This window comes from Chrysemys picta, chromosome 13, assembly GCF_011386835.1.
Source record: "Chrysemys picta bellii isolate R12L10 chromosome 13, ASM1138683v2, whole genome shotgun sequence".
NCBI lineage: Eukaryota > Metazoa > Chordata > Testudines > Emydidae > Chrysemys > Chrysemys picta.
In genome coordinates, this window is record NC_088803.1 from 22,505,911 (window position 1) to 22,530,696 (window position 24,786).

The 24,786-nt window shown below is 48.2% G+C and overlaps 1 protein-coding gene across 13 annotated transcripts in view; it reads left to right on the forward strand.

The window, feature by feature from the left end:
- The window catches only part of CEP250 (centrosomal protein 250), a 134,974-nt gene that overhangs the window by 78,262 nt on the left and 31,926 nt on the right, over nt 1-24,786 (forward strand). For all 13 annotated transcript variants that reach the window (XM_065566571.1, XM_065566574.1, XM_065566577.1 and 10 more), the window contains 6 exons: nt 8,661-8,788; nt 8,985-9,154; nt 12,812-12,991; nt 22,503-22,634; nt 23,029-23,172; nt 23,692-24,701. In XM_065566571.1, the coding sequence (XP_065422643.1) occupies nt 8,661-8,788; nt 8,985-9,154; nt 12,812-12,991; nt 22,503-22,634; nt 23,029-23,172; nt 23,692-24,701 (1,764 nt within the window). The remainder of the gene's footprint in view (nt 1-8,660; nt 8,789-8,984; nt 9,155-12,811; nt 12,992-22,502; nt 22,635-23,028; nt 23,173-23,691; nt 24,702-24,786) is intronic.

A 24,786-nucleotide genomic window follows, 5' to 3' on the forward strand; every position in this document is an offset into this window, starting at 1 on the left:
AGGATACGGAACATGGGGAGGGGGGAGGGTGGAACAGGGGCTGAAGCGGCAGTCTGTTTTCCAGCAGCCGTTCCTGAACCTCCACCAGACGCCGGAGCAGCCCCAGCGTTGCATCCTTCATCCTCTGGTCTTCCTGCCACCACCTCTCATCTCGAGCGTCTCTCCTCTCCTCACGTTGGTCCCTCCTCTCCTCACGTTGGTCCCTCCTCTCCTCACGTTCACTGACTTCTTTCTTATACTTTGAAACTGTTTCCTTCCACTCATTCACATGAGCTCTGTCACTGCGGCTGGATTCCATAATTTCCGAAAACATGTCCTCTCGCGTTCTCTTCTTACGACGCCTTATCTGTGATAACCTTCGGGATGGAGGAGGGAGGCTTGAGGAATTTGCAGCTGCTGTAGGGAGGGGAAAAAAGAGAGAATTGTTTTAAAAGCTACATTTTGCAGAACAATGCTTATACTCTTTCACGGTGACCAACACTGTTCACATTACATAGCACATGTGATTTCTGTGCAAGGTCGCATTTTGCCTCTTAATGCTGAGTGCCTGTGGCTTTGCTGCTAGAGATCACAGGTCTGGGCAACAGAATTCGGCTTGCATGCGGCCATGGTAAGCTTCTGCTTCCTCCTTTCCCACATACCAAGCATAGCTTGTAGAGTGCTGAAGAAGCCTGGCCAATCTCAGCCAGTTGGGGGGGGGGCAGTGTGGGGGGGCTTGTCTGGGCCCCTTCAGGCAAGTAGAGTGCTGCGGTTTTTCTGTTAACATTCAGCAGCACCAGAAAACAAACTAACCCCCCCCGCCTCTCGCCATGAATTCTCTGGGATGATCGCTGTACCCCTCCCCCCCACCGCATGGCTGGTATCAGGGAAGATCCCTGCAGGCATCAAACTAACCCCCCCCCCCCCCCCCGCCATGAATTCTCTGGGATGATCACGGTACCCCTCCCCCCACCGCGTGGCTGGTAACAGGGAAGATCCCTGCTAGCCAAACGCGAAAAACTCAGGGCCAATTTCCCATCTGCGCTTGGCTAACTGCAGGGAAGGATTTATTTTCCGCCACAGGCAAACATCCCAGTAGGAACGGCCACCTCTGTCCCCTTAATTAAGTTCCCGTATTTCAACCAGGTTACCAGGAGTGATATCACTCTCCTTAGGATTACACAACAAGATAAAGAACGGATGTTGCTTGAATGCCAGCAAACACCGGGACCATACGCTGCCAGGCTTTGTCAGGCAATGATACCAGATTACTTGCTGCAAGCATGGCGTGGTCAAGTGTCCTACCATGGAGGAGGGAATAAAGATGCACTGCCCAGAAACCTTCTGGCAAGGCTTTCGGAGTACCTCCAGGAGAGCTTCATGGAGATGTCCCTGGAGGATTTCCGCTCCATCCCCATACACGTTAACAGACTTTTCCAGTAGCTACAGACTTTTCCAGTAGCTGAACTGACCGCGAATGCAAAGTCAGGCAAAGTAATCATTAAAAACCGTTTGCTTTTAAAACAAGTTTTATATTTTAAAAGGTAAACTCACCTGAGGTCCCTTCCATGGGGTCAGAGTCTTGGGTACTGGCTTGGGAGGCTTGGGAGGGTACTTCAGTCAGGGTGATAAAAAGATCCTGGCTGTTGGGGAGAACGGAGTGCTGCGTGCTCTCTGCAAGCTCATCCTCATCCTCATCCTCCTCCTCTCCCCCATCGGCAGAATCCTCAGGCGTCGCTGATGAGACTATCCCCGACCCAGAATCCACGAACACAGGTGGGGTAGTGGTGGCAGCCCCCCCTAGAATTGCATGCAGCTCGGCGTAGAAGCGGCATGTCCGCGGCTCTAACCCGGAGCGACCGTTTGCCTCCTTTGTTTTTTGATAGGCTTGTCTGAGCTCCTTGACTTTCACGCGGCACTGCTCAGAGTCCCTATTGTGGCCTCTCTCCATCATGCCCTTGGAGATTTTTTCAAAATTTTTTGCATTTCGTCTTTTAGAACGAAGTTCTGCAAGCACTGAATCCTCTCCCCATACAGCGATCAGATCCAGTACCTCCCTCACGGTCCATGCTGGTGCTCTTTTTCGATTATCAGCCTGCATGGTTACCTGTGCTGATGAGCTATCTGTGGTCACCTGTGCTCTCCACGCTGGGCAAACAGGAAATGGAATTCAAATGTTCGCGGGGCTTTTCCTGTCTACCTGGCCAGTGCATCCGAGTTTAGATTGCTGTCCAGAGCGGTCACAATGATGCACTGTGGGATAGCTCCCGGAGGCCAATACCATCGAATTGCGGCCACACTAACCCTAATTCGAATTGCTAAAATCGATTTTGGCACTACTCCGCTCGTCGGAGTGGAGTACAGAAATCTATTTAAAGGGCCCTTTACATCAAAATAAATAGCGTCGTTGTGTGGACGGTTGCAGGGTTAATTCGAATTAAAGCTGATAAATCCGAATTAAAGTCGTAGTGTAGACCAGGCCACAGTGTTGGTATATAATACTCTAAATACTTTTATTGATTACAATGTAAACCCCACTCACTCCACATTCATACCCCTTTCATATTGTATCAGAGTCTGACGATTAGAACGAAGTCCCGATGGCCAGTCGAGGTCCGCTTCCAGTCATAAGGCCTGGGGAGCCAGCGTTGCACACCTCTTCAAAATTAGGGCTCTGGATCGATGTCTGACTCCAAATTGCAGATATCATAGACAACCATTTATAGTCCATTCCGTCGCGTCATCTGTCCTTTACCTTTGCCAAGAAAACAGTCCTGGGCAGGCTGCCATAATCCAAGGCATTTCATTTCCCCCAATTTTTGTTCACAGCTGTAGCGAATACATTGCTGTGACAACACCACTGATGTTATTCCTTTTTCTGCTGAGTCTTTATCTTTCCCATGGACACAACAAGTTGTTTTGCACAGAACAGTCCTTGACCATTCGCAACCTTAAATCCTCGCTTCGGTTGCCAGCACGCAACCGACGTACTCATCTCAAGCATACTTCACACACACTAGGCCTACTGGCCTATAACATATTACAATGTATTCATATTGTCGGAGAATAACAGAGATCTCACTTTTTGTTTGGGTACAGCAAGTCAGATACTTTATTTTCTCAAGCAATTGCGTAGCGGGAGAGAGCTAAACAGGTCTCTCAACAGGTAAACAATTACAGCAAGCATTTATACCTTTTGTTACAGACAATAATGAGCAACAGCTGCATTTTGTTTATACATAGGTCATTCTGATATCTTGTTTTCCTCGCTTGTTTAGACTCTAGTCTACATACAATATTATCTACACATTATCTACACAAGGTCGCAACAACTTCTCACACAGTTCTTTCCCACTCGCCTCACACAATCCTCGCTTCTACAAATCTCGCGTTATTAGGGTTACAGTTAGCCTGACTCTTGCTAACAAACTGTCATGCATTGCAATCCCCTTCCTTTCAGTTCTTTCTCTGCTTCCACAATATATATGTGTATATATGTGTCACAACATATATGATTATATCCCAACAATATTACACTATATTTGCTGCTGCATCAGGATCAAATATCTGAGTGATCCTCTGGTCCAGAGAGAGTTTACTGTTAGTTGACATGTTGCCATGGAAGAGTATGATTCTTCTTAAGAATCTGGGCTACCAGAATAATTCAGGGAATGAAGAGCCTATTTTATGAGAGGAGACAAAGGGCTTGGTTTGTTTAGCCTAGCAAAATGAAGGCTGAAAGGGGATCTGATTGTTCTCTATAAATAAATTAGGGGGTAAACACCAGGGAGGGAGAGGAACTGTTTAAACTAAAGGACAGTGTTGGCACAAGAGGAAATGGGTATAAACTGGCCATGAATAGATTTAGGCTGGAAATTAAAAGAAGGTTTCTAGCCATCAGAGGAATGAGGTTCTAGAGCAGTCTTTCAATAGGAGTTGCGGGGGCAAGAAACCCAGTTAATTTTAAGATAGCTCTTGATAAATGTATGACTGAGATTAGGTGATGTGGTTGCCTTCAATAATAGGGGACTGGACTCGATGACTCAGGAGGTCCCTTCCAGTCCTGTGCTCCAATGTGAGGAAAAGGAGTATTGCATCCCGTTTTGGGCCCCCCACTACAGAAAGGATGTGGATACATTGGAGAGAGTCCAGTGGAGGGCAACAAAAATGATTAGGGGGCTGGGGCACATGACTTAGGAGGAGAGGCTGAGGGAACTGGGCTTATTTAGTCTGCAGAAAAGAAGAGTGAGGGGGGATTTGATAGCAGCCTCCAACTACTTGAATGGGGGTTCCAAAGAGGATGGAGCTAGGCTGTTCTCAGTGGTAGCAGATAACAGAACAAGGAGCAAAGGTCTCAAGTTGCAGTGGGGGAGGTCTCGGTTGGATATTAGGGAAAACTATTTCAGTGGGAGGGTGGTGAAGCACTGGAATGGGTTCCCTAGGGAGGTGGTGGAATCTCCATTCTTAGAGGTTTTTAAGGCCCGGCTTGACAAAGCCCTGGCTGGGATGATTTAGTTGGGGTTGGCCCTGCTTTGAGCAGGGGGTTGGACTAGATGACCTCCTGAGGTCTCTTCTAAATATAATCTTCTATGATTCTATGAAGAGGAACAGGAGAATCATAGATTCCAGGGCCAGATGGGACCATTGTGATCATCTTGTGACGGGATCCCAGGGTGCAACCTGGGATGGTGGGACCGCAGTGCCCCCTTAACTCTCCAGCCTGAGCTGTCTCTCACAATGCTTTGCAAGTGACATGTAGCAAATCCCTCCAGGCGCTGTTATCACTCAGCACAATGGCATGTGGAGCCCCACACCCAGCTAGATTGCATGAATGCTTCCAGAGCCACTCATGAATCACACAGAGCAAGGCACCAGCCAAATCCCCCCAGCTCCCAGCCTTGTACCTCAGGAATATACTGCCTTGCACTGCTCGAGACCCTTTCTTGAGCAATGCAAATTTATTAATTGGTTCACCACTTCATCAATGGAAAGTGCATATACACCAGCTTTGTAAACCTGAGCAGATTTACCAAACACTTCAGGCAAGCTCATTGGTAAAGGTAAACAGTTAAACAAATGTATTGACTACAAAAGATAGATTTTAAGTGATAGGCAAAAAGTCAGAGTTAGCTACCAAAGAAAATAAAGCACGCAATCTAAACTCTCAACCCTATTAGATTGGGCAACATCTAGATTAAGATATCACCCCACTGGATATTGCAGTTCATAGTACATCGGTTTTTCCCTAGAAATTTGGGCCAGTCTCCTCTGTTGGAGTCTTCAGTCTTCTGAGTGTCCTTGTTGCTTGCAGCATAGGTGGGGGAAGGAGAAAGGCCAGGTATTGGGCCACTGTGTTCTGTTTTAGACCTTTAGTCCCATGTGCTTGGAGAACGCAAGACCAGGCATATCTGGTGGGCATTGCTGAGTCCCCAGGCAAGGTTGAACAATTTCCCTGGTGTGGCCTCATGCAGGTGAGTCATTGCATTGTAGCTCCCTTGCTGGACAATGGCTGTTGATGGTTGTTCGACACCCGCCCGGGCATTGGTTACTTTCCTTGCTGTTGTCTCAGAGTCTCTAGGTAGCTAACGTTTGGTCAGTTCCCCAACTTATACCAGGTTTTAGTGACAACCATACAACACAATCTCATAACTTCATATGTGCCAATGATATACATATTTAGATAGAACAGTGACTTTCAGCAGATCATAATCTTTCTCCTGATACCTCACATGGCCTGATTTATAGCAATATCACAATTATATATAAATAAAGAATATGGGGGATACAGGGTGCTCCCAAGGTATAGAATTTCACACATCTAGTCCAACCTCCTGTGTAACAAAGGTCATAGAACTTCCCCAAAATAATCTCTAGAGTTTATCTTGTAGAAAAACAAGAGATAGTTACTGGACCTAGAGAACAAGCTGTTCCATCTTCTGCCTCTCTTGTGAAGTGGTTAGAAATAGTTCTTCATCCCTTCTAGGTGATTTTTAGAAGCTTCCAGAAATGGCTAGGTTATATTGGTGATGCCTTTGACTTTGAGTTGTCAGTCATGCTAGAGAAATATAATTGACTTTTGACATTATGAAACTCAAGAATAGGGTTAATTTAGCTATTCTGATAAATAAGGACTTCCTGGAACAAGCCTGAGTTCTGGATTTACTCCATCTTCTGTATGCCCAGGATCTATATTGGGTGATGCCATGCTGAAATGTGTATTGCAATTTATCAGGCTCTATTTCCAAGTTAAAATTTTTTCTTCTGGGATTCACTTCCGCCTTTCCTGGAACAGTTCCAGAGGAGACTGCAACCAAATCCAAATCCATTGTGTCCAGATGACAGAAGATTCTGAATCTTGAGCTTAGAGCTCTGTACAATGATTCAGACAGCTTTTTGCTCCCTCATCAGGACTACCACTCACCCTTCATCAATGTACAAGCTAAAGCAGAGGACTTTCTGTTTGATGGACCAAACCTTTTCAGTATGAAAACTGATGAGACAATGGAAAAACTAGCAATCTGTAGGTTTATATAGTCGTTATTAGACGAGACCAGCTCCCTTCCTTTGCCAATGTGAACATCAGTCACAACAGGTGATAGGGTGGGTTACAAAGATCCTTTGATAGGCAGAAGTCAAAGCACTTCAGAGAAGACAGCAAGAGCTGCTGCTGTTTCTACAGCTGCATCTTAATCCTCCACACTACAAATCAAATGGGGCTCCCAGGGGATGTTGGCTCACTTCCCATTCTGGAGTAATTTCCTTCTGGGTTTCTGTTTGGGGACTGACTTTCCTTCTTCCTTGAAGCACAGAGTACAGTTATTAATGGGTCCTGGAGATAGTAGAATCAGGTTATGCCATTCATTTGCATTCAGTTTCCCTTTCTGATCCCTTTACGGGCATCCTTGTCAGGAGAAAGTGCTAAGGGATATAGTCCCATCATTCCTCAGTCTAGGAGCTATAGAAGTGATCTTTCACCAGTGCTTGTTTCCAAAAAGCAGACGTCTTTGTTCCATATTGAATCTTCAAAAACTAAATGAGTACATCAGAAAGTTCAAATTTTGTATGGTGATTTTGACTTCTGAGATTTCTTCCCTGAGTCCAGGAGATTGATTTGTGGCTTTTGACGTCAAAGACATCTAGTTTCACACATCCATCATATCAGTGCACAGAAATTCTTGGATTCTGTGTAATAGCAGTTATCCATCCAGAGCAGTTCTCTGGTATTGACTACGGTCTCCTTACAGCTTTTGATACTCAGAGCTGTTCTTTGTGTATGCGTCAGTGTGGACCCCACACTAGGTGCGCTGTGCCCTTGTGCACAGAACCAGATATTTTTGAAGAGCACTGTCAATTAGAGGCTACGCATGCATCCTGTACTGCCGCAATGCTGTTTTATGAGGCTATAAAGGCCAGGGTGTCCACAACCCTCACACAGTTCCCTCTTACTGCTTCTGGCAGTGAGACAGAACTTAGCTGGTATCAGACCCATGGACTTTAGCTCCAGCTAAATTTCTCAAAAAAAAAAAAAAAGTCCTTCAAATCTTCTGAGATTCCTCAGAACCATCTTCATTATTTATTTTTGTTCCATAGTCTGTTCTAGCACTTGTTGAACCAAAAGCTGCCTGCAGACCCTGGTGTCCAGGCCCCCCCCCATACAAGGGCCCCCTGCATAGGCTCCTAGAATGGGAAATTCAAAACCCACAGGCTTTAAGCCTTGTCTGCCCTGCAATGAGCTAATTCCTCTGAAAGATGGGCCCTGCAGATGCCTATTCTCTTTGAGAAAGTCTCATGTCCCAAGCCAGTGCTCTGTCTGCCTCTTCTCTGCAAGAACTTGCAAGTCAAGGGATACAAGGCTGAAACTCCATCTTCTGGAGCAATCTATGAGAGTGGCATCTGATCCAGAAAAGCCAAGCTTGAAGACCCTTTCGATGGCCAAACCCACATCTTTCAGCACTCCATCTAGCAGGCAGGCAACTCTAAAGACCTCTGCAGAAAAAGAGGCACCGAAGCTGACCTGGCGCCGGCATCAGCATTGGCACTAGTATCAACCCTGGCACTGAAGTCATCAATGGCCCCCTCCATGATAATGACACTGGTCACAGATTTGTCAGGGACAAGGTAGGGGGCCCACTTACACCACCTGCAAATGCTAGGCTTGTGGTCCCAGGATGATCTCAAGCGCCACACAGTTTTTGAACCGAGAGCCATCAAACTGGTTTGGATAGCATTCCCATCAGTCCTCCAAAATGCCACAGTGTAGGTCCTGATGGACAACACTTCGGCAATTACTATATAAACAAGCAGAGAGGCACTTGATCATCTCCACTGTGCTGGGAGGTGATGGAGTTCTGGGAGTGGTGTCATCAGCATGGAAATGGACTGCATGGAAGTGGCCCATTAACTTCACTTTACCTGGAATGGCCCCTTGAAATATGTGTTAACTACTTATGATAAACAATGTGTTCCACCATATATATAGCTGTGACATTCTGTGTACAGAATCCAAGACCTGAAGAATAGCTCAGTGTAAGTTCAGAAGCTTGTCTTTCTCATCAACGGAAGTTGGTCCAATAAAAGATATTATCTCATCCACTATGTCTCTAATATCTGGGGACTGACATGACTACAGCTACACTGCAAGTGCAAGAGATTCATTATTGCTCTGTATTTATATCCTGTAGATCAGCAAAGGAGATCTTAGAATCCAGCCTGTTCGAGGCTCAGCAGCAGGTGTCTCAGCTGGAGGTCACTAGGGGTCAGTTGGAAATCAACGTTCAAACAGTCATCCAGGCCAAAGAGGTGATACAAGGTAAGAAGCTGAGAAGCACAGCCCACCGGAGATGCCCCTTCCGTGGATGGGGCAGAGGGGCCTCTGGGGAATGAGAGATGGACATGGCCCTTTCACTCTCTGGGACAGAGAAGGCCCTGGCATGGTGCAGCTGAGCACTTAATAGCTCAAGGAAGTGAGAGGGGTTCAAACTCTTGCTATGTCTCTTCTTCTGCAGGAGAAGTGAAGTGCCTTCGTTGTGAGCTGGAAACAGAGAGGTCCACAATGGAGCGGGAGCGGGAGGATATGGCACAGCAGCTCTCACGGACAGAGCAGCAATATCAAGATACCCTTAGCCTTCGGCAAGCTGCGTATGAGGAGGAAATGAACAAGCTCCTGCAAGAGCTGGTAGGTGGTAGGATGGCCAATGTCAAAGGGCAAAGCCAGTGGGTTTGAATGGTTAAGACCAGGCAAGCCCCTGGGCCCATTTTAATGTTTTCATTAATGTTTATTGCTCTCCTCAGATACTGTACTGACCCTCCCTGTACAATGTTTGCTACTGCAACCTTGTATGATTTACTAACAACACCTTGTATGCTGGATTCCATTCCACTGCAAGACAGCTAGGACATTCCAAAGCTCTAAAGTTTTGTTTTTTCTCTTTGAGAGGTGCATGTGCTTCATATACAGACTCGCTGCCAATACATGGCTATGTTCATACAATTACTTTGTGATCATGACTGTGGTGGTGACAAAAAATAGAAGGCCACTAAGTACAGTAAGAATGAGAGTGTCAATGCCTATTAATTTCTAATAGGAATTGGGCATCCAGATCCCTCAGACAGTTTTGAAAATCCTTTGTTACATAATCCATTCTATAGAGGAAAAATAGAAGTATATCATGTACAGCAGATATTTGCAGTGGACCATTTTTAAGCAATCCATAGACTATGATGTGTATGCACACAACGTTCATGAAACAATGGACAAATCTGGGAAAACTTTAACCTGTTTGCAGATGCTCTTCAAGCAGAAGAGGGTGATGTTTGTGGAATAAATGTTATGAATAAGTTGCTGTTTAATATGGGTCTGTCAGTCCACCAGTAGTGCACTGCATGGCTGCGTGTACAGCTAGGTATGATGATGGTGTTTCTAAAGTTTGGTCTGCAGATTGGTGCTGGTCCATATAGCTTCTCCAAGTGGATCCTGGGGCTGCTTGCATCATAGAGGCAATCAAGTGAAACAAGACAGTCTCTCAGTATGTGTTGCTCTTCAAGTAGAGCTCCCTCTCATGCCTTTGCTTGTTTGGGCTGTTGCTCTGGAGGTGAAGTTTATCATCAAGCCTTATTCTTCGTTGGGTGTTCAAGGGGAATATAATTGTGAACAATTTGCAGACAATACCACAGTGGAGGGGGAAGAAACACAATGGCGTCAAAGCCAAGCTTCAATGGGACCTGAAGAGATTAGATTGGGGGCAACAGGAAACAAGTCATGAAGTTCTGACAAAGTGCTGAACTGCTGATTTAACCCGGGCTCTTACTCACATGTTGTCCCTAATCCACCTCCCAGCTGAAAACTCAGACCTCTCACCCAAGCCTGATAATGCTTTCCACCTGGTCTAGCTGATCCATCCTGGGTTGTAGGCTTAAGCCCGGGTGTCACTTTGACCCAGGTTGGTAACATACCTACTTTGCAGTGAGGACACAGGCTAAACCTCTCAAGTGCAGATAGTCCTCCAGCGCCTTCCCACAATTCTCCCAGTGTGCCCGGGATTGTCAGATTCTCCCACAATTCACTGGGAAAGAATTAGAGCAGCTCAGCTTGGTGCAGCACAGAGAACCATAGGATGTTCCGCCAGAAGTCTTAGCATCTCACATGGGTGAATCCATCCACTGTAGACACAGCAACTCTCGTATGGCTCTGCAGTGTGACTGTTCACACCTGAATTAGGCCAACCCGGGTACTGATCCCCTGAGTTAACTCTGCTGTACAGACCTGCTCAGAGAAAGGAATTAACCAAGGCCCTACCAAATTCACAGTCCATTTTGGCCAATTTCATGGTTATAGGATTTAAAAAATCATAAATTTCATGTTTCGGATATTTAAATCTGAAATTTCACAGTGTTGTAACTGTAGGGGTACTGACCCAAAAGGGGGTAGTGGGGGCATTGTAAGGTTATTGTAGGGGGGTTGTGGTATTGCCACCCTTACTTCTGCGCTGCTGCTGGCCGCAGCACTGCCTTCAGAGTTGGGTGGCCGGAGAGCGGTATCTGCTGGCCGGGAGTCCAGCTCTGAAGACAGCGCCACTGCCAGCAGCAGCATAGAAATAAGGATGGTATGGTATTGTCACCCTTACTTCTGTGCTGCTGCCTTCAGAGCTAGGCCCTTGGCCAGCAGCCACCACTCTCCGACTGCCCATTGCCACCCTTACTTCTGTGCTGCTGCTGACAGTGCTGCCTTCAGAGCTGGGCACCTGGCCAGCAGCCACTGCTTTCCAGACACCCATCTCTGAAAGCAGCGCAGAAGTAAGGGTGGCAATACCATGATCCCGCTACAATAATCTTGTAACCCCCGCCCTCAACCTCCTTTTGGGTCGGGACCCCCAGTTTGAGAAATGCTGGTCTACCCTGTGAAATCTATATAGTATAGGGTAGTAGTACACAAAAGACCAGATTTCACAGTGGAGACCAGATTTTCACGACCATGACGCGTTTTTCACAACCGTGAATTGGGTAGAAATAACCAACCCAGTGACACACAGGGGAGATGTAAGTAAAGCTGTATCTCAGTGCCTTGGAGGGAGTTTATCGTCTCACTTTAACCCTGTCCTAATGTGACTTGTCATGTGATCAAATCTGGTTGTTTATTTTTTGTATTGCAGTTTATTTATCCAGTGCTTAAGGAGCAACACTGTGTGGGATCAGGACTGGGCAATGGAAGGAGAAATTGCTCAGCATAGACACCCAAGAACAGTAGGGCAGGATGAACTAGACACATAAAACTCTTTACACATCCCCTGCACCCACAAACAGATGGTGACTTTTCCCAGTGGCTCAGTTACCTGAAATTAGTCAGCAATTGGTGTATGTGAAGAGGGATTTCATGCATGCCGTTTGTGGCTACTGTTGCTTTATGGTTTGCTACTGGTAACATGCTGCGTACATGGCTAGTTGGGGATGCCTGATCAAGTCACTCCTCTGGTCAAGGCAGCATAGGGAGCACCTAGCTGGTGACAGTGGCTGGTGGTGATAGGCGTGAGTACCTTTCCTCCTCAACGCCTTGCTGGGGCCAGGCAGCAGTGGTTGAAAGTGGCTGCTGCAGGTATGCAAAGGCTCCTTTCTCAGGCTCTTCCCTGCTGCTTTTATGTGACCTGCCATGGGGCACCACATCCAGCCCCAAGTTCAGGAGGGCCCTGGGACTGGCTCTGCAATCAACTATGTTCAGAAGGCCTGACAGCCAGGGGTTGAAATTGTGCCCAGGCTCACAGATTGATATGAAACAGCCACCTGAGGCTCTGGCACCTTGCAGCGGGTTGCCCAGAGGGTGTAATAATGCAGAAGTCAGGAGGAGCCTCAGAAGAGCTGCAGGAAGCTGTGCTCCTTTCCTGCTGGACTTTGGCTGAGGGAGCCATGGAATAGCTTCACACTGTCTGGCCCAGCCTGAGTCATGGGGGCGGGTCTCCTCATTCTGTATGCAGTTTGTGCTTATTATGCATTAATCAAAATGTTGAATTAAGCTCTGGGATCACAGGAAATAAGAGTAGAAGCAAATACTGGGGATGGTGATACGGAAAATCCTACAGGAACAGAGGGAGAGAATCCTCACAGGAGGGAAGGGCAGCAGGTGGAGGGAGGCGGGGTGCAGTTTCCCCTCCAAGGTCACTAGGAGTCCCCTTGGAAAATAACTGCTTCCTACAGCACTGCCAATAATGTGTATGCTGTTGATGCTTCATGTTGGTGGAGGGAACTCTGACCTGGGCCTTTGGCTGGTGCCATATCAGCAAGCTGTGATAGGAGGAGGTGGCCTAAGTCTGAAGCACCTAATGGCTCTTTTTCTGATTGTTAGAAGAGTGAGCAGGAATGGCACCGCGCAGAGCTGAAAGAGGTGTCGGAGCTCTCAGCCCAAGAGAAAGCAGAAGCAGAAGGTGCTTATGAGAAGAAACTGTTGGAGCTGAAGCAGGAGGCTGCTACTATGCAATCTCAGAAAGAAGAGGAGCGAGCTAGGGCTGAAAATGCCAGGCAAGAGGTAAAGGGTTTGGGAGGGAAACTTGTGCATTTAAGCAGCAGATACCTTTTGTCTCCTGACTGGTGAAGTTTCCCATAACACAGGTGTCTAGGCAGAAGTAAGAGTCTTCTTGAAGGTGATAAAATATCTTCTCTTTAGCATAGGAAATCGGGATCTACCAACCCAGATCAGGTGATTGCCCATGAAAGTCTGTGTCCTACTTCTGACAGTGATGGATAGTTGATACTGCAAAGGAAGATGAAATGCCCACAGCTGGGCAATTGTGCAATGCAGAGTAGGGAGTGGGGGAAATCTTTCCTGAACTGCCTAAGGCTCCATGTTTGTCAAGGAAGCCACAGAAGTCACAGATTCCATGACTTTCCATGACTTCTGCAGCAGCCGGTGCGCCTGGCTGGGGGGCGGCCTGAGCAGCTCGGGCAGCCCCCGGGCCAGGTGCACTGGCTGCTGCTGGGGCAGTCTTGGCTCCTCCCAACCCCCAGCAATAGTAGTTTACCTGGGGCGGGGGCTCCCTGGATTGGCAACTGCAACTCCCCTCCCTCAGCTCCTAGCTCCACCTGCTTCCTCCGCTCGTAGGCACTGCCTCTGCAGCTCCCATTGGCCGCAGTTCCCAGCCAATGGGAGTTGTAGAACCGGGGCTTGGGGCAGAGCCTCCCCCAGCCTCTGCAGCACGTGGAGCAAGGAGCTGGGGTCCCCGCTTCCTAGGAGCCAGGTAGGGAGCCTGCCCCAGCCCCACCAACCCCCCCCCCCCCCTCCCCAGCACCCATGGCGCCCCCCCAGGCTATTCCCCCCAGCATCCATGGTGCCCCCAGGGCCGCCCTCCCAAGCCCTCTCCCCTCCCCCCAAGTTTTAGTCAGGCAAATATAGTAAAAGTCATGGACATGTCACGGGCTGTGAATTTTTGTTTACTGCCTGTGACCTTCCATGACTTTTACTAAAAATACCCATGACTAAAACATAGCCTTACTTATGCCCAAAGGAGCAAATATGAGAGCCTTTTCATTTATCTTTGCTACTTGCATTAATAGTGCATGAGGGATTTGTACTTCACTCACCTTTATTCTGTTCTAGGATGGGGACTCCTGGCTTCTTGGAATGAGCTGTCTGCAGAAAAAGGTTCAGCTCAGGTGTCTGGGGGGGAGAAGTCAACAGAGCAATTTTCATATCTTCACTGTAGCAGGGAGCCTGATGTTAGATGAGCCATTGTAACATGAGGCAACTCCTTCACCAGGCTGAGCCCAATTCTCCTGTCATTGTAACAGGTTTTTTTTCCTCAGTTTATCTTCCAATTAAAGTCACTAAACTCTCAGTTAGGCCCTCTAAGCTATGTCCCAGGGCCAGCTAGGATGACCAGACGACAAGAACAAAATATTGGGACACATGAGGGGGCAGGGCCAAAGCAAAAAAAATAAATAAAAAAGCCGGAGCGCCGCCAAAGCAAAAAAAACAAAAAACAAACGGAGTGCCCCGAGCCAAAATATCGGGACAAATGGCGTCCCGACCATACATCCGTCGGGACGCAGGACAAACAACTGAATATCGGAACAGTCCCGGGGCAGCTCCACACTCTTACACCAGCACACAGTAGTGCAAAGTGAGAGAGGGCACTCAAGGTACCCTGACAGGTACCACTGAGGGGAAAAAATTTCTGACATCTGTGCATGAGGCATCACCTACAGTGGCATAGACATGTGCAACACACTTTGAAGAACAGTTATGGAAAGGTAGGTATCTATTTCTTCCTTACCCTCCTTGTAGAGGAAGATGTCAGAAAACAGGAACAGCTTTGAGGCAGGGAAATCTGCCTCCTTTTAAGGCATGGAGCCAGAAGGTAAATCAGGAGCTGGAATGTTGTCAGTGGAGGGTAAAGAGCAAGTGCTGAGAGCTTGCTTCGTGGTTAAATAAGGAAACTGCAAAGTGACCAGTGTATACTCCAGTTTTCCTATTTGTATGTGATATGTCACTTGGAGACTGGGCTGTTGCACAGTGGCCAACTTAGGGAGCTATCCTAGAGAACCATTGTGTAGCTTCAGACTGTCATATATTTAATAAGCTCCCAGGAGTCCAGTTGATCAGGAGAACAGGCCAAGCACATTATTAGCCTCATGAGCCTTCAATTCAGTCAGTCTGCATAGTCTTCTGAAAAGCATCTACCACACACTGGGCATGCTCAGAGGTTTAACACCAGTTTTAGCATAGTTGCTCCCATACTAGTAATTTTATACTCCTCCTTTCATCTTCCTCTTTAGCTACCTCAGTTCATCTCAAGCAGCACTCTTTCGATTGGAAATAACACATAGTACAGGTCCATGGATTTGGAAATAGCTTTCAGAACAATTTAATTAGTCTTTGCTCTCCAAATTTTCAAACATAGATGCCTAAAGTTGACCACCCTGGGTTGGGATTTTCAAAAGCCCCTAAGTCAAAGTTAATGGGACATATGACTTAGGAGTGTGTAGGTGCTTTTGAAATTCATGTATAGGCACCAAAGGTCATTGAATTCCCATAGTGCCCATTGACATAAATAGGAGCTACAGGCACTCAGCATCTCTGAAAATCAGGCCACTTATTGAGACTGCAAATTTTAGGCCCCGAAGTTTGAAAATGATGGCCTTTATATATTATTTCAGTCCTGTATGTATAGCTGCTAACATGATTCACTCCATACTGATTATGCTTTGGCATCAGCCCAGTGTTACTTGGAGTTTGCAATCTTTGTGATGCTATTGTCTTCTATATAGGGTTTTGTATTGCACTTAACTCTGTGGTATCTGAACACCTTCTAGTAGTGCATTAAGCAATGCGAGTATACATCTCTCGTGTGTTGTTTGTTCTCTCATCCTCTCCCCAAGAGAGAATTATGTGCTGTGGAGTGTCTTGTTTTGGTAGGTGTGGGTTTGTTTGGTTTTTTTATGCTGGGAGGTAGACTTTCTCATTTCTTTTACTGTTCCTTAAGGAATTAAGTTTCACAGTTTTTCTCTGGCAGAAGCTGAAATCTAGATTAGTAGAGTAGAATCTCAAAAGTTATGGACACCTTGGGAATGGAGGTTGTTCATAACTGAAATGTTTGTAACTCTGAACAAAATGTTATGGTTGTTCTTTGAAAAGTTTCCAGCTGAACACTGACTTAGTACAGCTTTGAAACTTTACTATGCAGAATAAAAATGTGGCTTTTAACCATCTTACTTTAAATGAAACAAGCACAGAAACAGTTCCCTTACCTTGTCAAATCTTTTTTTAAACTCCCCCCCCCCTTTTTTTTTTAGTAGTTTATGTTTAACACAGTACTGTACTGTATTTGGCTTTTTTTGTCTCTGCTACTGCCTGATTGTGTACTTCCGGTTCCAAATGAGGTGTGTGGTTGACCTGTCAGTTTGTAACTCTGGTGTTTGTAACTCTGAGGTTCTACTATAGATTCTAAGGCCAGAAGGGACCGTTGTGATCATCTGCTGTGATCTCCTGCATAACACAGGCAATAGGACTTCCTTGAATTCCTCTTTGAACTAAAGTAGATCTTTTAGGAAAACATTCAATCTTGATTTTAAAATTGCTAGTGATGGAGAATCCATCACAACCCTTGGTAATTTGTCCCAATGGTTAATTACTCTCACTGTTAAAAATTTATACCTTATTTCCAGTCTAAATTTGTCTAGCTTCAACTTCCAGCAGTTGGATCTTGTTATACCTTTGTCTGCTAGACTGAAAAGCTCATTATCAAATTTCTGTTCCTGATGTAGGTACTTATAAACTGATCAAGCCATCCCTTAACTCTCTTTTTGTTTAGCTAAATAGATTAAGTTCCTTAAGTCTTCCACTCTGAGGTGTATTTTCCAGTCCTCTAATCATTCTTGTAGCTTTTTTCTGAACCTGCTTCTTGAATTGTGGGTACCAGAACTGGACATAGTATTCCAGCAGTCATCACACCAGTGACAAATACATAGGTACGACAACCTCTCTGCTCCCAATCAAGATTCCCTTATTTATGCATCCAAGGATTGCATTAGCCCCTTTGGCCTCAGCGTCGCACTGGGACCTCATGTTCAGCTGTTTATTTCACCATGACCTCCAACTCTTTTTCAGTCACGGCCTCCTGGGATAGAAGCCCCTATCCTGTGAGTAAGGCCTATGTTTGTTGTGCCTACGTGTACCGTAGAACCTCAGACTTATGAACATCAGAGTTAGGAACTGACTAACTACACATAACATTTGGAATCAGAAGTACGCAATCAGGCAGCAGTAGAGATGGAAAAATAGCAAATATAGTATAGTAGTATGTTAAATGTAAACTACTAAAAATTAAAGGGAAAGTTTAGAAAAAAAGATTAGAAAAGGTCTGGTTGTTCTTTAAAAGTTTATAACATTTTGTTCAGAGTTACGAATATTTCAGAGTTATGAACAACCTCCATTCCTGAGGTGTTCATAACTCTGAGGTTCTACTGTGTAACTTTACATCTGCTGTATTAAAACACATAGTTTGCTTGCACCCAGCTTACCAAGTGATCCAGATCACTCTGTAGCAGTGATCTTCTTTACCACTTCCCCAATCTTTGTGTCATCTGCAAACTTTATCAGTCCTGATTGTTTTCTTCTATGTCATTGATAAACATGTTAAATAGCTTAGGACCAAGAACCTATCCGTTCAGGACCCCACTAGAAACACAGCCACTTGATGATGATTTTCCATTAACAATTACAGCTTGAGATTGCCTGTTGTAAATCCATTTAATATGTACCATGTTGATTTGGTACCATGCACATTTCTTAATCAAAATAACATGCAGTACCGAGTCAAATGCCTTACACAAGTCTTAGTATATTACATCAATGCTATTACCTTTTGTGATGGTTCTTGGGGCACTCAGGGCTGTGAGTCATCTTGTTACCCTCTGCCTCGAGAGTGAGGGAATCTTGCTTGTGCCTAGTTGAGTGTCAGCTCCCTGACACCACCACCCAACCAGCCACTCTAGCATTCTCCTCTGGGCTATGCCAGCCGTGCATTTGCCTTGTATGTTAACAATAGATGCGTCTTACTCCCCAAGTCCCTTTTAAGTATTCTCCTGTGATATCCAGCCCCTGACACTGCTTCCTCACACAAATCCCAGATTCTCTGTCCCCAAAGGTGCAGTGTATCCCAGTTTTACCTTAAATCACTGCTCCTGTAAACCACCCAGCACTTATAATGAAACAGAAGAAGGTTTATTTCAGAAAGGATAGAGATTCTACTAGAAACAAGAGGGAGTGATGGAAACAAATGATTAAAGTACAAAACAAAATCATAAGACATGAACCTGAGTCTTCACTTTTTAATAGATCTTTCCTGCCTAATAAAGTAGGTTCCCCCCAAAGTTCAGTCTGTTGCAGAGCTGACTGGCTTCATAGGACCAAGGATTCAATTTTTCGTGAGGACACCTCCACTTCTCAAGATGGCTCCTCAGTAAGAGGATCCAGGGGGCCTCTCTCCATTCTGTGTTATACTGAAACAGCCTTTGGTCTCTCTTTATAGACAGAACAGTCCCTGTCTCTTATAATGTCCCTTCTTTACCTTCAAAAGTGGTTTCAGTTGTTTGTAGCTCTCTCTAAAAGGTTTTCCATTGGCTGTTCTGGGATGGGGCAGTAGTATACCAGAGAACCTTCTATTACTTTGACAGCTGACCAGATAGGGGTGGCAACTCCCTCCTGCATGAATAGGCCATCACCCAGTAATAGTACTCCCTTGTGACTCCTTTTAACTGTAAGAGCATGTAAAGGGGTGCACTCACCCCTTGTGAGCACCCCCTTGGGGACATGTGTGTGCCTGCTGTCTCTCTCTCTCTCTGGTTGCCCCTGCTCTGGGATAGAGCAGTGTCCCAGGGCTCCCTCCCTGGAGACAAGGTCTTCGCCCTCTTGGGCTTCCTGGCTACAGCTCTCCAGCTGGGCCACTATAGTTCAGTCCTCCCCTTTGGGGTGCTTCACTGTCCAGGCCACTTCCCCCAGTGGCTAATGGGGATTGAGGGGGGAACTGGGCCCAGCCCAGGGACCCTGTAGATAGCAGCTGTCTGCTGTGTCCCTTTATCTAAGTCGTGCTGCTGCTCTAATTCCCTGGGCCACTTCCCTGCGGCCCTGTGCCGTCTTCACCCTTATCTCAGGGCTTGTCCTGATGGAGTCCCCACAATCGGCTCAGAGTTCCTTCTCGCTTTCCCTGGCTTCTGGCAGCTTGACCTTGTCCGAGGGCCTTCAGCTCCCTCAGCCAGCCACATTCCTACAGCTCCACGAAGGAACTGAACTCCTTCTGGCCCTTCAGCTCTTCTTACACTAGGCTGCTGGGCCCTGATTGGCTATGTCCCACCCAGCCACTCTAGGCAGCTTGGAGGACCCTCTCCACTGCCCTTTTTTGGGGCAGGGTGTGGCACGGCCACAAGGCCTCCAATAGGGGGCCTCAGAGGATCTGGTATACCCCGTCACAGATCATATGGTATTCTTTTATTGTTTAACAGCATGATTAATCACAATTAATTTTTTTAATCGATTGACGGCGCTAATGATCTCACCTTGGGGCTGAACTCTGCTGTTTCTAAAAGCTATCCTCTTAACCCTGAGAGTTTATGCAAAATTGGGTCTGCCTGTTTCTGTTTGAACTGCTAACTCTGAAGTAGTCTCACAACATGGACTTGATATTAATCCATTTCCGTGTCTGCTGGGGTTGATGTGCTTACTGTTCTGCTAAGTGTATGTTAGGGTTACCATATTTCAACAATCAAAAAAGAGGATGGTGGGAGCCCCACCATAGCCCTGCTCCTCCCACTTCCTGCCCCCTGACTGCCCCCCTCAGAACCCCCCAAACCCCCCCCCACTCCTTGTCCCCTGACTGCCCCCTCCTGGGACCCCTGCCCCTAACTGCCCCCCAGGACCCCACCCCCTACCTAAGCCTCCCTGCTCCTTGTCCCCTGACTGCCCCCTCCTGAGACCCCCAATCCTAACTGCCCCCCTAGGACCCTACCCCCTACCTGTCCCCTGACTGTCCAAAACCTTATCCACACCCCCGCCCCCTGACAGACCCCCTCCCCAGAACTCCTGACCCATCTAAACCCCCCTGCTCCCTGACCCCTGACTGCTCCGATCCCTCTCCCCACCCCTGCCCCCTGACAGCCCCTCCCCAGAACTCCCAACCCCCCTGCTCCTTGTCCCCTGACTGCCCCCTCCTGAGACCCCCCCATCCTAACTGCCCCCCTAGGACTCTACCCCCTACCTGTCCCGACTGCCCAAAACCTTATCCACACCCCCGCCCCCTGACAGCCCCCCCCAGAACTCCCGTCCCATCCAACCCTCCCCCTGCTCCCTGTTTCTTGACTGCCCCCTCCAGAACCCCCCTGCCCCTTCTCCGACCCCTTGGGCCCCTTACCATGCCGCTCAGAACAGCGTGTTGGGCTCCATGCTGCCGCGCTCCCCCACAGAGCGCATAGCCCAGTTCCCGCCCTCGCAGAGTGCTGCTGAGCAGCACGCTGAGCAGCAGGGGAGGGGGAGCAGGGGGAGGCGCTCCAGACTCCTGGAGGCCCGATGCGAACGGCTGGTGATCTGCGAATGCAGGGGGCGGGGGGGAGAGAGAGGCGAGGAGTGATCTGAAGCTGCAGGGGAGAGGAGGAGGGGCTCTGGCTGCCTTTTTAATATAAAGTAAATTGGCTATGTTTGGGCTGGCCAGCCCAGAGCATAATGATGTGAGCTTGGTGGGCAGGATGCTGTTATGTTTGCAATAGGTTGTGTAGCCTCAAAATGCAAAGGCTGGCTCTGCTTGTTAAAATGTTTAGTCTTCTTGGATGCTGCAGTCACTGTCATTGCTGCAAGGGGATCTCCCTTCCACCAGTGTTGCTAGCACATGACGAGGAGGGAGGGCCAAGCACTGCTATAGCCTCACCTCTCTCCCTAGCATTGCCTGTGCCCCTGCCCATGGTGTGAAGAGCTGGTTTTGGAAGGGAGTCTGGAAAGCCATTCTCCTCAGACACACACCCAAGGGAAAACAGCGTGGTGTATGGGGGTGGCAGGATTGATAGATTAAAGTCAGGGGGCAGTACAGATTAGATTTTGGGGATAGAGCCTGGGCTGCTGGGTATTTTAGCCAGGGAGCATTGCATGTATTGCAAGCTGAGGAGGAATGTTTTTGAAGAAGCCCCATGTTTATCTCTCAGCAGCACCAAGCTGCTCAGGAGTGCAGCTGGCTGCCAGGAAGGTCCAGCATTTCTGTTAACTTTTGCCTGAGCCTTTGCTCCAAGTTTTAGGCTTGACACTTTGTGTGCTTTACAAGAGCACAGTGTTTTGCAATGGGATTTGAGACAGAGAAGGCGAATGCCTGGCATCCAGAGAGGGAGGGCATTGTGTGCACGAGGGCAGCATGGATTCCATGCTTAGATACCAAGGTGGTGAGCCTAGTAGAAATGCTGTCCAGAGAGATGAAGAAGATGCGGAAGATGTAGGATTCTGGTTTCTTGGACACGTTCCCTGACTTTTGTTGCTGCTTTTCTGACAGCACTGAAGAAGCGCTCGTATGCTTTCTTTCTCAGACTGTATGAAGTAGGAATGCACACAGGCCTGCACCAGTAATGTCAGTGAAGGCTGGCTAATGAGCTCTACAGGAGTCCACTTGCATCTTAGATGTTTGTTCTATTACTGGGATCTGCAACAGCTAAGATATTTGGGGTTTAAAAGTCTTTCTTTAACTTACAGTTTTCCTCAGTTCAACCATTTGTGTTTCAAGAATTCATTATTCTTTAAGGCTCTTTCCCTGAAGTTATTGACCCATGTTTACAACCTTGAGTGCAGCTAGATGAAGTTTTTAGTTGTGGATTTCCATAACTTTTTGTAAACCATTTTCAGAGAATTGCCTGGGATTGGAAGTTGTCCATTCCTGTTCCACTTGCTGTCCATGTGCTGCATTTCTTAAGTATGCAAAATTCACCTGCCAGATCATCCCCACAGTAGGGGCCCTTATTGTGTGCCACCCAAAGCCCCACTCTTCTGTCTGAGTTCCTGGGCACAGCAATATCCATACAATGCACTTGCAAGCATCAGAATGACTGCACCAGATCTCAGAGATGAAAATGTGCTCATGACACCTCAGAGATTTCCCAAGCCCTACTGGATATTTTCATTTAACCACCTACTCTTTCCAAGAGAGCCAAAGATTCCTGTCCTCTTTGGACCATGACACTCTGCTACTGAAACCCAATGTGCACAAACAAGAGCTGCTGCTGGCTTCGTGGGAAGAACTGAGGAGCATAGCTGCAGGCTGGGGATGCCCTCACTGAAGATGGTCCAGCAGAGTCAGGCAGATGTTTGCATTGACCTAAGGCAACTGGGGGGTGCCATGTGGTTTGGCACCACATAAGAGGAGACACTCATCGAATGTGGAGTTCTCTCACTGTCATTCTCCCTATAGAACCTGGGTCTCTGGTGAAGTGGAGACAAGAAGCTAGCCTCTGGGATTTGCAAACTCATTATATCTGTGAGGGTTAAGCCTTCTCTCTCCCCTTTTCTCTTTGTGCAGGTGCTGCTAGAGAAAGAGAGGGAGAAGGAGTCTTTGCTGGAGGCACTGCTCCAAACACAGGAAGAGTTGACAGATGCCTGTCAGCAGCTGGAGCAGCTTCGCCAAGAGGTGAAGAAGCAACTGAAAGAGCAGGTAGGTTTGACCAGCAGGGAGCAGTAGAGAGGAAGGAACGGGCTGTTAGAGTCCAATACATAGGACAGAAAAAGATGGGGATGAAAGGAGAGAGAAAGGGGACCAAGTCAGGGACTGGAGGGCAGTGCAGAGCTGGGAGAGAAGCACTGGGGCAGAAAGGGAGAGGGCTGCGCCTGGGCAGAGGCCTAGTTAGCTGGTAAGCCAGAGAGCTCAGTAAAAGGAAGGTTAGGCTAGAGGCAAAGATGGAGCCAGGTGGGTTTTGTGCACACAACCACCCAGGCGGAGCAAAGGCAGAAATATGTGGTTGGTGAGAGGGACTCTGGGACACAGAAAGGAAGGAGCAGGATTTGATATTTCACAGCTTTCAGTGACTCACTCTTTGGCCTGGCTGCAGGACACCGTGGAGGGGCTGCAAGCTGAGCTCCAGGAAGCTCAGAATCAGATGGAGGCAGTGGAGAGCAGGCACCTGGAAGAGGTCAAAACCCTCAAACAGGAAATAGACTTTCTCCTTCCGCAGCGAGACACCCTGCAAAACCAGGTGACTGCCCCAGGCACAGTGCAATGGGGATTCCACCCAGGAGGGTGGCAGTCCCCCTGCCTGTCACTCACCCTCAATATGACCCTCACCATGCTACTCAGCCCTGATCCTGGCTGGGCAGCGTGGGGAGGTCCCTCTGTCTTTTGCCTGGTTGCTCACCCCTGATCTCAGCTGGTGGGAACGGTCCCTCTCCCCGTCACTCTGCTGCTCACTCCAGTCCCACCCCAATCTTGGCTGGCAGGGACAGTCCCTCTGCCTGCCCCCCTGCCATTTGCTCCTGATCCCAGCTGCACAGTGGCATATCGCCATCTGTCCTGCTGCTGGTGTTTTTATTTCTGGGAGTGATGGGGATTGGGTGAACAAACTACTCCTCTTAGGTCTCCAAACATATCGAGTTTGAACCTGGCACTCTGAAGATCAGATGATACTTCAATTTGCTTGTTTGCTTTCCCCACAGGATACAGGAAGGCTATTGCATGCTTTAACCTCTGGCTCCTCCACTATTCTGTCATATTTCAGGTGCAAGAGCTAATGGTCACCAAGGATTCCTGGCAACAGATTGGCCTGGAGGCTCAGCGGCAATTGAACGAGGTGCAAAAATTATTCAACCAGAAGATAGTGGAGGCTGCTCATATCCAGAAGATGTTAGAGGGGGAGGGGAGTCGACAGGAGGAGGCGGAGCGTCAGAACACAGAGCTCAGGGCCACACTCAGAGCTCTAGAGGGGGAGAGGAGCCAATGGGAGGAGGCGGAGCGTCAGAACACAGAGCTCCGGGCCACGCTTGGAGCTCTGGAGGGGGAGAGGAGCCGACGAGAGGAGGTGGAGCGTCAGAACACAGAGCTCCGGGCCACGCTCAGAGCCCTGGAGGGGGAGAGGAGCCGACGGGAGGAGGCGGAGTGTCAGAACACAGAGCTCCGGGCCACACTTGGAGCCCTGGAGGGGGAGAGGAGCCGACGGGAGGAGGCGGAGCGTCAGAACACAGAGCTCCGGGCCACACTTGGAGCCCTGGAGGGGGAGAGGAGCCGACGGGAGGAGGCGGAGCGTCAGAACACAGAGCTCCAGGCCACGCTCGGAGCCCTGGAGGGGGAGCGGAGCCAACGGGAGGAGGTGGAGCGTCAGAACACAGAGCTCCGGGCCACGCTCAGAGCCCTGGAGGGGGAGAGGAGCCGACGGGAGGAGGCAGAGCGTCAGAACACAGAGCTCCGGGCCACGCTCGGAGCCCTGGAGGGGGAGAGGAGCCGACGGGAGGAGGCGGAGCGTCAGAACACAGAGCTCCAGGCCACGCTTAGAGCCCTGGAGGGGGAGAGGAGCCGACGGGAGGAGGCGCAGCGTCAGAACACAGAGCTCCAGGCCACGCTTAGAGCCCTGGAGGGGGAAAGGAGCCGACGGGAGGAGGCGGAGCGTCAGAACACAGAGCTCTGGGCCACGCTCGGAGCCCTGGAGGGGGAGAGGAGCCGACGGGAGGTGGCGGAGCGTCAGAACACAGAGCTCCAGGCCAGGCTCAGAGCCCTGGAGAGTGAAAGAGCCAGGTGGGCAGAAATCAAGTGTGATGTGGGCTAGATATTTTGTTTTCAATCTTAACTGATTCCTGCTTTCAGGTCTGTGCACATGCAA